Source organism: Orbicella franksi, chromosome 11 (genome assembly GCF_964199315.1).
Source record: "Orbicella franksi chromosome 11, jaOrbFran1.1, whole genome shotgun sequence".
NCBI lineage: Eukaryota > Metazoa > Cnidaria > Anthozoa > Scleractinia > Merulinidae > Orbicella > Orbicella franksi.
The window spans coordinates 14,606,901-14,623,155 of NC_138155.1; the positions used below are offsets into that span (position 1 = coordinate 14,606,901).

Here is a 16,255-nt window from a genome sequence, read left to right on the forward strand (position 1 = left end):
AAAACCCTTGGCAGAGAAATGTGGCACTCCAAACTTTACGAAGACTAAAGAGCGGTTGCACTCTGGCATATGTTTTGGACGTCTGGGTCCCTGTTTCCGTGAGTTTGCGAGTGATGTTTCAAGAAACCTTGCATTTTTTCTACACTAGACTTAAAAGGTCCAACGGTGAGACTTTATTTTTGTTTGAATAAAAACGTGGGAAAAGCGTGCTTTCATTGTAGTGGTCTATTGAGACCGTTACACTCCCAGGTGTGAAACTGGAGTTTGGTCATCCGGAATTTCTCGGTAAGAGACGATGCCGACTGTTTAAAGTTCGTATTTCCCTGTGCCTGTCAGGTGATCCGGAATTTCACGGAAACATACGATTGAATGCCCATACTGGCCTCAAACCTGCTATTAATGTCGATATTAATTCCACGTCACTTGAATTCTAGGAGACCGATTTTTTACGGGGAAATCATCTCGAAAATATTGCAATGTTTATTTGATCGTCCATCATAATCTGATAGTATTCTAGCTCACCCGTATGTTTGTCCTCGTTCACTACTTCATAGCCACTTAAACTGCTGCAGTTCAGTCTTCGACAACGTAGAATACTGACTAAAATCTAATTAGACGGTTTGACTTTCTAGAACAAACATTTCCTCGAAACTTCTCGTTGGGTTACAAAGACCCAGCGGCAATCTGGTACACTTAATCAAACGGCGACAGAGAATATCACTATGAGATAAATAAGAAACCAAAAAATTACTGAAAGGTTACAATCGCATCGATTTTCGAAAATTCACCGGTGCACTACAAATAATGTATGAATTAAAAAATTCACGATTGTTTAGTCCGATTGTCGATTCGTGTGCCGTAATTTAGTACTTTTCATAATGTGCTTTGCTTCAGTTACATACGATGAAAAGGAAAGGCCTTTTGATGCAGCCGTGAATTGAGAAGTTAGGTCACCGACAGAAAAGTCAAACTGGCTGTTGTGTCGTAAGATCATCCCATATAACGAAAAATAAAACTGCTATAATTATAACAACCTAAAATAAGTGTAACCCTTTCCAAGATCAAGATAATTTTACCTTGAAGTCAGTGCGCTTTCCAACTCTAACAGCTTGAGATAAAAGGTACAGCCAATAAGATTGACGCCAGCTTTTTGGAGCTCTTCTCTATCACAAGCTATCGAGGCTGTGGAAATTTAACATATACATTGAAGAGGCAATCTGATTTTTCAGCCTACAACCGTAGGCAACTGGTTTTCAGACCGAATTATGAAAGACAAAATTTCCGGGAAACGTTCTCAAGTGGGCCTCCACCCCTCCCCTATCCTCACGGACACTTTTTCCGCACTATGGGAGACTTTATGGCAAACACTAACGTTTCGAAAAATCAACTGGTCAAACAAAATCCCAGGACGATAGTGGGAAACTTTTCCTGCCTTACTCTTTAAGTACAAAGCGTTAAAATTCACAGTACATGTTGTTAATGCGGTAGTCCTTTACAGAGTGAAATGATGGTAAAGTCATCTGGTTTTTCTTGGTGAGAGGTTTTGTGTGATCAATGGTTAATTAAAATTAACTGCTAACTTGCGATCAGGTGATACGGAATTTCAGGTTAATATCGCTTCGATTTTCGAAAATCCACCGATGAACTACAATAATGTATGAATTAAAAAATTCACCATTGTTTAGTCCGATTGTCGATTCGTGTGTAATTTAGTACTTTTCATAATGTGCTTTGCTTCAGTTTTAGACGATGGAAAGGAAAGGCCTTTTGATGCAACTGTAAATTGAGAAGTTAGCTTACCGACAGGAATGTCAAACTGACTGTTGTGTCGTAAGATCATCCCATTTATTAAACGGAAAAAAAACTGCTATAATTATAACAACCTGAAATAAGTGTAAACCTTTCTAAGATCAAAATAATTTTACCTTGAAGTCAGTGTGCTTTCCAACTCTAACAGCTTGAGATGAAGGGTACAGCCAATAAGATTGACGCCAGCTTTTTGGAGCTCTTCTCTATCACAAGCTATCGAGGCTGTGGAAATTTAACATATACATTGAAAAGGCGATCTGGTTTTTCAGCCTAAGACCGGCGGCAACTGGTTTTCAGACCAGATTAGAAGTAGACAAAATTTTAGACAAACCGGCGCTCTCAAGTGGACCTGCACCCCTTCCCTATCCTGAAGGACATGTTTTCCCGCACTGTGGGAGACTTTGTGGCGAACACTAATGTTTCGAAAAATCAAATAATAAAACTAAATCCCAGGACGATAGGAAAAAACACTTTTTTTAGTGGGACACCACCAGCAGCGCTAACTCGCTGAAAACGCTTCCAAACGGCCTCAAACACCGTGAAACAACAAAGAATACGACAAGAAAGCAAGATAAGTCAGTTTTATTCATAGAACATTAAATTTTAGGTATTTAAAGCAAACCCGGAAAGTTCTTATACAAACCCTTGTAAATCGCATCTTTGTAACACAACACAACACCGCTCGAAGGCAAGAGTCACGTTCGCGTACGTTTTATTTACATTAATTATTTCCTCTCATCTCGTGCTTGGGCCGCCTGTGCTGAAGTTTGTATCATCATGGCTTCTGTTGTAGCGTGGCTTGTTTCCCTTCTCCCCGTAGCTACTGCTCAACCAGACGCCCACGTGACTGGCAAATTTCCACTTGTTATGATTGTACCATATCCTCACTGCATACTCATTACCTCATCGCATACAACGAGGATATGAGCAATTATAGTTCACCACTAAATTTTCTCCGATTGCTATTGGTTTAAATCGATCACGTGACGCGATAGTGTTCGTCCGCGGAGAGACACTATCAGCTCATAGTGCCCGTCCGCGGAAAATACCCGGATGGATAGTACTCGTCCGTGAAACTTTTTCTGTAAACAAGCGGGTTTATAGAAAATAAACAATTTAAATTGTATTAAGTGGGTTTTTGTCGGTTTTCTTTTTCAAATTTTACATTTGGCTTTCACGGCTTTCATCTGAAAAACTTGAAAATAATCAATATGACTTTTGAACTAGCGCGGAAGAAAATTTAGTGGTGAACAATAAAGACAATAGAGTGTTTATGTCTCGGAACTATCGGTCTGATAGTTGCCCCTTGGATAGTTGATGTTCTTAAAACTAGCATATTTGCCCTCGAAGCTTCGCTTCTCTGGCAAATATTTGTTTTAAGAACATCAAATTTCCGCGGGGGCAACTATCAGCCGATAGTTCCTCGACAGAAACACTCTATTGTTTAAATAGGAGCTTGGTCAACCGCCACCAGGGGTGGTGGGCGGGTCGCAAAAGACGACTGTCTTTGTGGAGTGCAGGACGAAAAGACCACACTTCAAGCGGAGAAGCCAAATTTAAACTCCAAATGGCGCAAAGCATTACCGACGCTACCAGCACGGGCGAAAAAGGGGGAATGTGATGGAATAACAGCATGTTTTGCAATGAGTTAATTAATTATGCAGTGAGAATAGTCAGTATAACAGTTTTCACCGCTGTGTTTCATCTTGTAAGGCCACAGACAGCGATTAAAATCCTTGCACTAGCTATTTCTGAGTCCAAACTTACATTCGAGTCTAAGAACCGAATAATTTCGCTCTAAACAACTCATAATCAAAACTACCATGGAGGTGATTTGAGTGGGAATCTGACGCGATAAAAAGTCCGGTTATTCTGATTTTAGACATTTATAATCTCAAGACAGTTGAATGGAACAATACGATTCTACAAACGTAAAAACAGGAACGCTGAAAAACTTGAAGAAATCGACTGGATTTACATGGAGTCGATAAGTAAGTCTCATTAACTAGGCGTGAGGGCCGTAATAATGGGAGAATATCGTACCGTGCGACGTCGAGGGAACCGAGGAAGTTCGAGAGCCAAGATTCTCCTGGTATGGTCCCGAGCAAACTTGGATAATAAGAGTTTTATTATTACACGACAAAGTTAGTTCAGAGGGCCAATAGCTAAAATCAGTCGATCAGATTGTTCAATTGCCGAATTTTCGTGTATTCCTTTTTAACTTGGAAAATAGCATTTTCCAAGTTGTAGGCATGGATGGAACATTTACTCGATCCTTCGCTCTTTCGCCTCCGCCTGTTAGACTTTGTGTGAATCCGCTGAACAGTGTTTAAGGCTTTTGCAGTCGTAGCGAAGTTCAAGTTGTTAGACGGAAAGGTGAAAGGATTTCCTCACCGACTGATTGGTTTTAATATTTATTGGCAATGTTTCTCATTTGTTCTTTGCATTTCTGACGCAAGTATTCAATATCTTACCGCAAAAAAAAGATCTATACTAAAATGTTTTCGCACGAATGTGTATGGTCTATTTAAAAATATAATAGCGCTTAAGGTAATTCCTCTGAAATAAAAGTGACAATAGCTTTTCGTTCAAACTTTGTCCACTGAATATTTGTCATATGAGGGGGGTGCCCATGCTCATTAAGGAGCAGTGAGGCATTGAAAATGCCCCATTTTAGCATTATTTAATGCTTATTATAAGAGCAAATTCCCAGTAATTGTAACATCTTTGTAAACCCAGACTCATAAGAACACGCATTAAACTACAGCCAATACATTGTGTCGGACACAAATAAACGTTTAAGTTTGATTCAGACAGAAAGCTAAATCCTTGATTAAAAATTTGAACTAAATTTCTTGACGTGGTTACCGACAACAAAATAGAAAAGACCACAGTGTATCTGCTATTTTTCTTATTTATTCAATTTTCAGCAATAGAAATCAGATCAGTCTTTTCACACGCAAAGCTTATGATTAGTTGATTACAACGACTGAAAAAAAAATTGGGGTGCCCATGCTCGTTGGTGAGGTAGAGCCATTTTTCAACTGACAGAACTCAATATCAAGGCAAATCCGTCATGTTTTCAATATGCGCGTGCACAAGCGCGCGCTAATGACGCCATAAATTATGCGCAATAAGGATGCGCAATGCAAATGTGAGGAATGACCCAGGGGCGGGGGAGAACACTGCGATGCCTGGCACTTTTTGTGTATCTGAATCATCCAACAAAAAATGACGTCACATCCGGTAAAAAAGAGCGCTGAGCGGCAAAATCAAATTTGAACATGGCATAATCGTTCTCTCAGTAAGTAAAATGGCAATATTTTGCAATCGGCCGGATATTTTTAACGTTTTATTTGGCCATGATAAACAAAATTTTGTCTTCTTCCTCGTCGTATCAGTCTGTTTGAAGGACAGGGTAATTATTTATTCAAAAACACGCTGTTTTGAAGGCGTGTTTTTTACGAAATGTCGCCATTTCTTCCTCGCTGAATTCCACAGGAGTCATCGTTTGTGTGGAAATAATGAATTCTAGGTTAGTTGCACTCAATTCAAATACCCTATTCTCTTAGGTAGGCATTACACTAAGAAAAATGCACAATGACAGATTTCTAGACATGGGGGAACCTTATTAACAGAAGCGCATTTTTTTAAAATTTACTGTTGCCAAACACTCGAGAGTACTTGAGTGCTGTTAATCGTATCACTGCAAGAACAGACCCACACACATAACGCGCTTTGCAGAACTTTCTTGCCGATCGACACTAACACAAACTCGTGTGTTTGCTCATGACTCAAACTGATGCCATAAAATATGTTACGATTGGTTAAGAACCTTAAACAAGATATGTTTTCCCTAAGCAATCCCTTAATTGATAAACGCTTGGTTACAGGCAGGCCGTGAACCCCTTTAAAAAAGCGAGGGGATTAGTTTTAACGGCGATTGAGTAATTTGGACATGTCGTGGTTTTTTCTCATTTATAATCAAATTTATTTTTCCGTTTCAACAGTGTTAGACGTCAGCAGTGCTAAGTTCCAATACCTCCCTCCCTCCCCCCCCCCAACTAAGGTCAAGCATGCACCTTTAATTTCTTCAAACCCTCTCATTTGCCCTGTTTGCAGACCAAGTTCCTCATCTATTAATCCCTGTCATATTGGCAACCCATTTTGAAAGGTTACTAAAAAATTGTACATTATATTTCAGTGTGCTTTCTCTTTGTAATCTTACATCAAGATATTTCAATCCCTGAGGAAATGAGAGAACACTAGCAATACTGACAATTTTCAGTAATTCATCACTTTCAATATGCCATCTAAACAAATTGTTCGTAAACAGTAGTGAAATTTCATGCCCCTACACCTAGCCATAAAAGGAAGTCTGGGAACAGGCAATAGCAACAGTGACACTGCCAGGCTGGTGAATTTTACAAGCTAATGAACTCATGTCTAACAATGATGAGTGATGATGAAGCATGGTGCAGTGAAACTGAAGAATCAGACTGTGAGTGACATTGATAGAGTCAGTGTCGTGAGAGTGATGCTAGTGTCTGTGAACTTGGACCAGATCAGCAAAGAAAAGGTTTTGTACTAGAAATTGACGGAGAGCAACAAGTTTGTGCTAAAAAACTGAAGAAGCTGGCTCAGACCAGTCTTAAAGCCAGCATCTACTTACAGTACTTGTCAAGAGTTCCTGACTTGTGTATGTGGTAAGGCTCTCTGTAATGACCTATATGGGGAGGCTCAGCTCACGATGAGTACCTTTTTCAGGCTTCACGTATAAACTCAATGATAGGGATTTCACAAGTTGAGGTGTATGAAAGGGTAGGAAAATCTGTCATTTAGGGATTCCATTCTCATGGTTCTAAAATGTTGTTGAAAAGCTCTCATTTACTCTCCTCAGCCAGAATGAAGAGATTCTATAATATTATTTATTAACTTCTTTCCAAGGGAATAGAAAAGGGATGCAGTATTCTTAAATAGGTTTGTTAAAGGGGTACATTTACCCTTTTGCAATGTAAGGTCGACAAAAGAGGTGCCATTTTTATCAAAATGGTACAAATGTATACAAAAGGGTAAGGGGTAATGGACCTTGAGATAAGGCCTTTCCATTTAAAACTTTGTAGAATACCCCTTCCCACCCCCCCCCCCCTCCCAGCTTGTGAAACAAAGATGTTCAAATTATTGTTTTGTGAAAAAAGGCAATTATTAAAAAAACAAAACAGTGCTAAGAGATTAAGTGATTGTCAATGCAAGTTTCCATTTGTATTTGGAATTAAAATGTGTATAACATGATCCTCAAGTATACTATGCAGCTTCACAGAGAGGCCCAAACTGATAATGAAAACATATGTTTTAACACTTAAAATTCTATTTTTGCCTCTTCCCTTGTACCTTGTGATCTTTGTAGGGAAATTCCGAAAAGGTCCCCACCCCCCACCCCCCCCCCCCCCAAAATTCAAATTTTATATTCAAATCTCTTTTTTGTCTTGAAAATGGTCTCAGAGACAACAAAACATTTTTATGGCTAGCTAAACTACTTATTAGGAAAATAAAAATGTTCAAGAAAAAAATGATCAGGAAGAAACAACAACAAATTTAAAACTATTTTTTTTTTCAGAAGAGCTACTACTTGTATATTTTTTTAACTTACATGTAGGTCAACATAATTTGTTTTCACAATTTACCACAAAAGAAAACACCACAGAAAGGAGAACTTTAGTTGTGGCATCTGAGCTACATTTTAAAATGGAAACATTTCCCATAAAAAATTTCCAAATTATATTCTTACCAGTACAACAACATACCAACTATATTTTGCAGAGAAGTATACTTAATTAATAAAATTGATGTAGTGAAATTTTCTATTTAATTTTTGTACACCTGATCTTACAGAGTGCAACCTTTGGTTTAACTGGTTCACTTTACCGTTAAGGAATAATTAAATAAATCACACCAGAGTGGCTTTGTATCTTTATTACAATTCTCATTTTCAGTAGAGAAATCACACTTGTACACTGGTCCACTGATCAATACTCTTACGTGTATGTTAAACATGGGAAAGCAGGTTGCATCATCTAATCATAACATTGTATGCCTGTGTGGGGTGTATATGCCAGGAAGTAACCACCTAAGAGAAGACAAACATAAATTATGTCATTGTTTCAATGACTCACCCTAAGTGGGTATTATGCTCATTACCACCTTAATAAACAAGATATATTAAAGTATAATTTTTACCTCTGCTTTAAACTTTTCAGACCTACATTTTGTTTTCACTTTCAGAGAGATTCTTAAATTCCCAAGCACACCACCCACCCCCCTCAGCCCCGATTCCTACTCTCCCATAGCCAGGATCCCATTTCAACCCTGCAATAAATCAGTAATTTTTTTTCTAATTTTGGTCTGACTTAGATTCATCTCCACTCAGCCATGAAAGCAATGGTGGTAGATTTCTGTATATTTGTTGGTCTAGTTCACTATTGTTCTCAGATTCCCACCTCCCTTTTGACAGAATTAAATTCCGTTAAAAAATAAACTACAGTAGTTTAATCAAATTAATGCAGAGGAAAACATTGAACCAGAAAATTACTATAATTTTGGTATGAATGATACCAAAGTATAACTTACATAATTAATATCACATCTTTTCTATTGTAATTTAAGACAGTGCAACTACTAATAGATTGACCACAAAAACCTAAAAACATGACTTTAGAAACACAGGTAAGTGGGAATATTGCCAGTTTTGCTTTTGCCATCAACCACTCTGCTTTTACAAAAAAATACATGGAAGATAATGACAAAGCAATAACAAAACCAGCCAACCAACCTCTGACAATTCAATAAACACACCAAATTCCCCTCCAAAATTCTCTTCAACACCTTAGAGTACATGTAAATGTCAGCAGCATAAATTCAATTCAATGATTTGGCATGCTACTATCATCAAATTTTTACTCCTTGATTCAGATTTTTAGGAGTATCAAATAGAATTCCACTACAGATTACAAATGCTGTTTACCTTTGCAAATATCTGCATTAACTCTAGAGATATTTAAGTTTAAAATGTGTAAAATATATGCAAATGAGAGGACTAATGATGTCATACACCAAAACCAATATTACATGAAGTGCAGACCATATATACAGCAGAGATCATTGAAACTTGGTAGCCTTATAGTTCTACAGGCAACACACTAATATGGCTATAAAAATATGTTCCCAATTGGCAACTCAATCTTTTCCAGTCCCCTCTAACCCAATTTCAATAATGCAGTGATTTTCAGCTTGAAAAACATTAATCAAGGCCATGAGGTGGCCAGAAAAGCCTAGAATATCAGGGAAGGTCTGAAATGCAGTCTGCTGCTATGGTAACAAAACTGTTAAGCTCATATTATGTAGCACATCTGCAAATTGCATCATAATAGCACTGTCTCCACTGGAGCCCATGGTTCAGTAGTTTACTTGGACAATAAATTTCATAACTTTCCTGGGGGACTGGATGATCTAAATGGTATGTGGGAGACTCCCAGAATATTTGCAAGAATGTATGACTACCTCTTCACAGGTATTCATAAATAAATAAATAAATAAATAAATAAATAAATAAATAAATAAACAAATAGACACTAACACTACTAACATGATTGAGTTTGGAAAATATATATATTTTTAGTTTATGGTACTTTGAAAAATTCCCCTCTCCCATCTAACATGCTGATCTTCTTTATTTGGTACTTGAAATTGATAACAAGGATGCTACACCTTGGCAACTCGTTGGCCAGGATATATTGCACAGTCTTCACATCAGATAATGGGTCTGTACATATTATTTATGTATTTATTAAACAGAGATCTCCCCATCCCATCCCTATGGAAATTCCAATTTTTATTCATACTTTTCTTTAAGAAGACCCTCCCCATCCCTGGAATTTCCAATAATCTCCTTGGGGTGGGTATGGACATTTTCTAGAACCACACACTAAAACAAATACACAAACTTTAAGATAGACTGTTAAAGTATAAGTCAGTGGGACATATATACATTGATCAACTTATAAAGACATGACTGATCATTGCAACGTACTATACACAACTTAAGCAAAGGTGAAATTATAGCCTGAAAAAAAAATTAGGTGTGAACTGGATTCTAACGCATGACCTCTGTGATACCGGTGCGATAACTTAATTAATTAAAGTTCTACGCTACAACATACCAAACTGCTAATTTATTATGAAGTGACACAGCTAAAGGAGAGTTGTCAAGAAATCAACTTTTTTGTGAATTCTAAGATCAATATGAGTCTTCTAAATTTAAGATTATTATACCTAACAAAAGACATACAGTAGGGCACTGCACTGTGTGCTCTCTCTACACACTCTTCCAGGCAGGATAGTAATACATATACATGTACTTTTTTTTTTGTTTGGAATATACTGTTACTGCATGGTCATACAAGAGGTACTAGTTGCTGCTGAGTAGTCTTAAAATAAGTGAACTAAGTGTGACAAAATATAATTATATTAAATCTGCACCACTTCAGTACAATTTAAGACCAAATTTTAATCAGCCGCAAAAAAAATTGTTAGCACCTGATATTACATGTACTTTGTGAAGGCTTCTGGAGGGGTTATACTTTTATAAAGTACCTGGCAACAAGTACTATTTTGATTTACTAAAGCAAGACTGTAGTAACTGCTAAGAAAATGTGTTTGGTACATCCCAGAAAAATTGGGTGGGGGTCAGTGCGGCCCTCTTCACAAAAGTTAAACCCTTAACCTATTTATGACCATAATCTGTGATTTTCCCTACCCCATTTATGACTGTTGCGACTGCTACAGTTGCCCTAAACATAAGTTTTGAAGGACTTTTGTCGATGGTCTTATCAATAATGATGAAAATTGAGGTAGCTTATTCTAAAAAACATAACAAATTAAAGACTAGAGGGCAAAAGCCTTACCCTAGAGTATTTATGACCAAAACAGCTGAATAACCATACCCTTTGGGGCTGCACATAGCTATATATAGCACATAGAGGAGAGTTCCCCCCCCCCCCCTCCTGCTGGAGCAGGAATCAAAATATTATAATTGCCTTGATGACATAATAAAGATAAAATCTCAAAATAATCAAGAGTTACATATATGCATGGGACTAACAAAATCATGCCTGTTGCTTGCTGTAAATTGTATATAAATTACTCCTACGATGTGCCAGAATTCTGTTAATCTGGTCACCAACAGGTCACAAAAATCTGATACACTTGATAAAGTTGCCTCAGGGGAAGGGTTATCTCGGGTACCCGAGACCATATAAATGGGACCTGTGTTGCCTCAAAGAACACCCCCACGATTTTCAAAGGGGAAGGTCCATAAACAGGACCTTAACTTAGGGCAGCTTCAATGGCAGATTCCCTCTGATGGCTTGGATTTGAATAATTGATTTAATTACTTTTAAAGAGGACTAGAACTTAAAAATGTTGCTCGAATTTCGATCCAGCGAGGCATAAGCTTCCATGCCGTGAATCGAGTTTTTGCTGGGCGTTTTAAAAGCACTCACCAAAGAGAAAGAGACTGATGACCCCAAACTACCAATACATATGTACTGTATCTTACTGAAAACAACAATCTTCAACGAGAGATGTAGGAATGTGGGATACTGACCTTCAGCATGCGATCCAGCTTGTCTCTTCTACCAATACACGTGAGCCAAGAGCAACAAAAGCTCTGGTGACAGCGACTTTCGGAGCTAAACGGCTTCTGTTAATTATGTTCCCGTAGTACACAGTGCAAACTATGGCCAGCAATACTTCATCCAGGTTGTTGTTAACAGTATAGGCTATTGCACTTATTGTTATCACTAAATCACGAACAACAAGAACCAAAAGTCGGAACAACACCAGTTTTGCAAATGTGTAAAATTCGCCAGACGATGACGGAAGGCTCTCCGTTATTTTTCTTCAAAACAATAATAAACTTTTCTCTTTTCCCGAAATTTTTACTTCAAAAGTCGAAGTAATGTGTCTGCAACATCCTTCCATACTCAATATAAAATGACACGAAACTGATGGTTTACAAATAGAGGGAAATCATGAGTAATTGAAACGCCTTTTTTTTCGCTTTGTGAAACGAGCCGCGAAGCGCAGTTTAAACCGGATGTGACGTCATTTTTTGTTGGCTGATGCCTATACGAAAATTTCAGGAGTCTTCTGCCCCGCCCCTGGGAATGACCTTAAGGTGGTATGGTACCCTCAAATGGACGAAAAAGTTTGTTTAAATAAAGATCAATTGTGTGTTATTACACTTAAGAAGAGAAATTAAATTTCTAGAGTTTTACTCAAAATGGTTGCTATGGAAACCAGCCACAGCCTCTTGAGGTAGTGTTTCACAGTATTGACGCCAACACTTCCTGCTCTTTTACAAAACAAGATTTTTCATGAACGTCGCCATATTTTAGGGTACCATACCCCCTTAATACAACTTCCGAAAAGAAGATATAAAAAAAACAAAAATGATGAGCTGTATTTAATTTTCGAATGATTAAAGCCTTAATTACAATTTTTAGACTAGAAACTAGGGCTGCAAAATTGAGAAGTCAAACGCTGCGTTTCGCTATAGTTTAATTTATTAGAATTTATGCAGTGAGCTTACTGTAAATAATGCAATATGGACATGGCGAAATGAAATGAATAAATAGTTACTGAAAATTAAGAAGAAAAACATTACACAGTGCTTGAAGCTCCATAGTCACTGATGTCGCCTCAAAAAGGAAAGAAAAAGAAACGAAAAACGAAAAAAGAAATCTTTACAACAAAGGTATTTATGTAGGAAAACCATTGATATACAGGGAAAATAAAGAACACAGAAATTGGAAAGAAAATGGGAACCGCCAATACGCGTCGGGCACTAGGCTTAGCTTTCAATTCGTGTTGAGACCAAACTCAATCACCCTCTGCTTTCCATCGCACTCCAAGCGGACGTCTCATTGATTACATTGACCACTGTATTTTCAATGTCGTGGTATGAAATGGTTATGCAACGCTTTCGAATGGTACATAAACAATATCCTACATTTGGCGGGAAAATATCCTAGGATATTTGTCCGCAGACATTAACTGCTCATTCGAAGAATCTTGGGAAAACTACAGAATACGGTAAGGCCAAAGACAAGTCAACACCAAAAACTGCACCCACCGATTTTTGCGAATGAACAAGTTCGTAAGAATGCAAAGAGCTGCTCGAATGGAAAAAAGTTCTTGTTCAAATAGGTCAAAATCCTTAAATTGCTGGAAGTCATATTTCCGAGGACCTAAATTTCAAAATCTCTTTTGGGGGACGGGGGTAATAATAATAATAATAATAATAATAATATAATAATAATAATAATAATAATAATAATAATTATAAGGGACTAGAAACTTATCTTGGAAGAATTCCCGGCCAAATAAGCATCAGTGAACTACAAAAGATAACCTTGCTAGGTACAGCACACATTTTGAGGACCGGAGGGTGCTATCAAGCTAAAAACTGGCTATCCCCTGGTGCCCCAGGACCATGGTCTGGTCTCGGCCCTAAGGACTCTAAGCAAACATTACGTGAGAACGATTATAATAATAATAATAATAATAATAATAATTTTAAAAAAATAATAATAATGAGGAGTGTTTATTGTGACAAAAACTAGAGCTAAGCTTTACAAAATGCTATAATATTTACATAATTTGATGTCTGTTAAACCTGTAAAACATGTTTCCGTATCTAATCATGAAATCATGGTTACTACAACTAATACTAATACTACTCTCATCATCATAACATTAATTAACATATTCCATACAAATTGGTATATACAAGGTAAAAGTAAGTAAAAGAAATAAACTATTAAAACCTATTTCAACAGTGTTTACATAATGGCTCCCTCCTGGGTTTCGGCGTCAATATCAATGTTCTTAAAGTCATAAAAGGCTTTCCTTCTAGCTCTTGAACCTCTTAGGCAGATTAGTGCGGATCTTAGTAAAGCGAAGGATGTCCTTGCTCTTATCCAGGAGATTGTTTTAGCATAATGTTCTCCTTTCTTGATGGAGATCCGCTGCGCCAGTCTGGAATGGTATTGCAAGCACTCGTTTCCCATGCCGCCTGTTGACGTGAAAATAAGGGGTGTAAAAGTTCCTTGTTCGATATCCAAAACCCTCCTCGCGTAAAGGCGCTTCTTCTCGTTCTCATGATTGCGGTATATCTGTTAGAGCTCTAGGTCCCTATACGAATCAGCATTAGGGTGACAAACCCTCACGTCAAAGAATGCTGATCGGTGGTTCTCCCAGAACCCGCGCACATGAATATCTAATCTCGCATCTGGAGCTCGATTAGAACCTCTCCCCAGCTGTTCACCCGAGATGTCTTGCAGGACAGGCTCAATCTCAACATCGGTACAAACCATATTCAGGAGTTCGGCTTCTAAGTGCCTCAGCTCATTGTGACGTTGGGTAACGAACCCACCTCTCTTGCATATCATTGCGTGGTCCACTGTAAAAGCATCACCGCATACACAGGTGGAGGGGATATCATCAACCGGCCAATCGTAGCGCAGTTTGATTGCATCGCGGAACTCTCTCTTATTTAGATTGAAACCCATTTCACGAAGGGGGAGTACCGTCAGCCAAACAGATGACCCTTTTTCCGCAGTAAGGTCAAGTGCCCGTTGGACTTTCTGTGGGGCTACCCCTCTGATATGCTCTGCCCTGTCTTGGAGCACCGTTGCTCTCTCACTCCTCATTGCCTGTTGTAGTGGCTTGACCAAAGAATCATCCGGCATCTGATGGGATTGAGCCACGATCTGTTGGACCAGCGGGATGGTAACTTTGACGGAGGAGGATTGCTCAAGATTTGCGTCAAGACACGGGTTTGTCATGCCAAGCCCCCCTAGACGGACTGGCAGTGCTAGAATGTCCCTGTCCAGCCGAGTGCACCTATGCTCCGTAATTGCAGGGATGAGCACCTTAGATATGGCATTCTCCAAAGGCTCCAATAATTCTTGAATATTAGGCAAAGTTCTCAAAAAATAGGTCCATCGGTGCTTGAGGCCAAAGGTGTAAGCAGCATAACACGCTTGAGGCTGAGAAAGAGCAAACTCTGCCAGCTTGGTAATCTCGCTGACCCAGTTGGTCACCTTCTCGCTAACGTATTCCTCTAGATATTCCCGTGAACCTATCACCGCACCCAGATGTTTTTGTCCCTCTACCGTCACATTGACAGCCGTGTCCTTGAACACTTCTTTCACGCTTGCCTCTTTATCTGGCTTTGAGATAATCCAACATTTCTTGGGGTTGGGAAAATAGCCAAAGACTGGGCCAAGGCTGTTGAGGACATCCCACCATTTCTTGATTTCCAGTACAGAGCCAGCTCCACAGGCATCGTCAGCAAACCAGCACTGTTTAGTACTGGACGCCGCCTGCAGGCTTGTGATCAGCGGCTGCACACTTAAGGCGTAGAGGGCCATAGCAAGTGGGTCACCCTGTGTTGTTCCTTCAGCTGACATGATCTCTTTGCCGCCGGTAATGAACAAGCGTGCCGACTTCCTGTAAGTATTGATGGCATATGCTGCAATTACAGGGCAGAGAACCCGGATATTATGCAGTGAAGTTGCTCTGTTAAGTGCATTGAATGCATTAGAAGCATCGATGAGCAGTACCGCGTCCGTGTCATCTGCTTCAAGTATGGCATGCATAGCATGTATAGCAGCCTCGCTGCCGGACTTTTGACCTGCGCATAGCTGGAGTGAACCACTCGCCTCAACCACGTCTCCCTTAGAAACGTTCATTACACACTTTCCAATAATCCTTCGTATCACCTCGCCGACCCCTATAGGCCTCACTGCACCTTCACCTTTATCCAGGGGAGTCAATCGGCTTGCCACCAGTGGCTCTATGGTTGCAGGGTCGATATAAGTTGTACATAGAGTCCTTGTCATTGTGGCTATCGCCTCGCATAATTTTGTAGACGACTGTTTAAAGGATTTAAAGGATAATAATAATAATAATAATAATAATAATAATAATAATAATAATAATAATAATAATAATAATAATAATAATAATCAAATTTATTGTAGGGGGCGGAGGGGTAATGTTCCCGGACCTAGTCCGCCTTCCGGGTGGCCGCCTTCGGTAGACAATTCTCCGAGCTCCCCTTCACCAACTCCTGGATCCACCCCTGTCATAATGTGAAAATGTTGCCAAAAATACGTACGGAGGACGGCTGCTGTATGTGTGCCAAAGAAAAGCTTCTTGAACCCAAAATCAATTGCCGTAGACAGATGGGCGAAATGGCTGCCAAATAAGGTTTGTTTTAATGCAACGAAGTGGGCAAAGAGAGGCGGGCAAAATACTTTATTAATTGCAATTGTAATCTCTTCATAAATCATTCATTCAATGCATCCCGAAAAAGTTCTGC

The 16,255-nt window shown here is 38.9% G+C and overlaps 2 protein-coding genes and 1 pseudogene across 3 annotated transcripts in view; all 3 read right to left on the reverse strand.

Moving 5' to 3' along the window:
- Window positions 1-1,087, reverse strand: part of LOC145460646 (uncharacterized) — a 12,146-nt pseudogene extending 11,059 nt beyond the window's left edge. The window contains exon 1 of the transcript XR_014039876.1: window positions 1,077-1,087. The product of XR_014039876.1 is annotated as an uncharacterized LOC145460646 (transcript). The remainder of the gene's footprint in view (window positions 1-1,076) is intronic.
- The window catches only part of LOC145460645 (uncharacterized), a 46,509-nt gene extending 42,374 nt beyond the window's left edge, over window positions 1-4,135 (reverse strand). Inside the window, exon 1 of the mRNA XM_081445520.1 lies at window positions 1,926-4,135. The gene's annotated coding sequence lies outside the window, so the exon portion shown is untranslated. The remainder of the gene's footprint in view (window positions 1-1,925) is intronic.
- Window positions 4,136-13,603: 9,468 nt separating this feature from the next.
- Window positions 13,604-16,159, reverse strand: LOC145460652 (uncharacterized). The gene has a single exon (XM_081445532.1). It carries the CDS (start codon window positions 15,771-15,773, stop codon window positions 14,046-14,048), a length of 1,728 nt encoding a protein of 575 aa, XP_081301658.1. The 5' UTR covers window positions 15,774-16,159; the 3' UTR covers window positions 13,604-14,045.
- Window positions 16,160-16,255: the final 96 nt, after the last annotated feature.

Bases quoted from the DNA above. Each gene is read 5' to 3' on its own strand.
- LOC145460652 (XM_081445532.1), bottom strand. From the start codon at position 15,773: ATGACAAGGACTCTATGTACAACTTATATCGACCCTGCAACCATAGAG.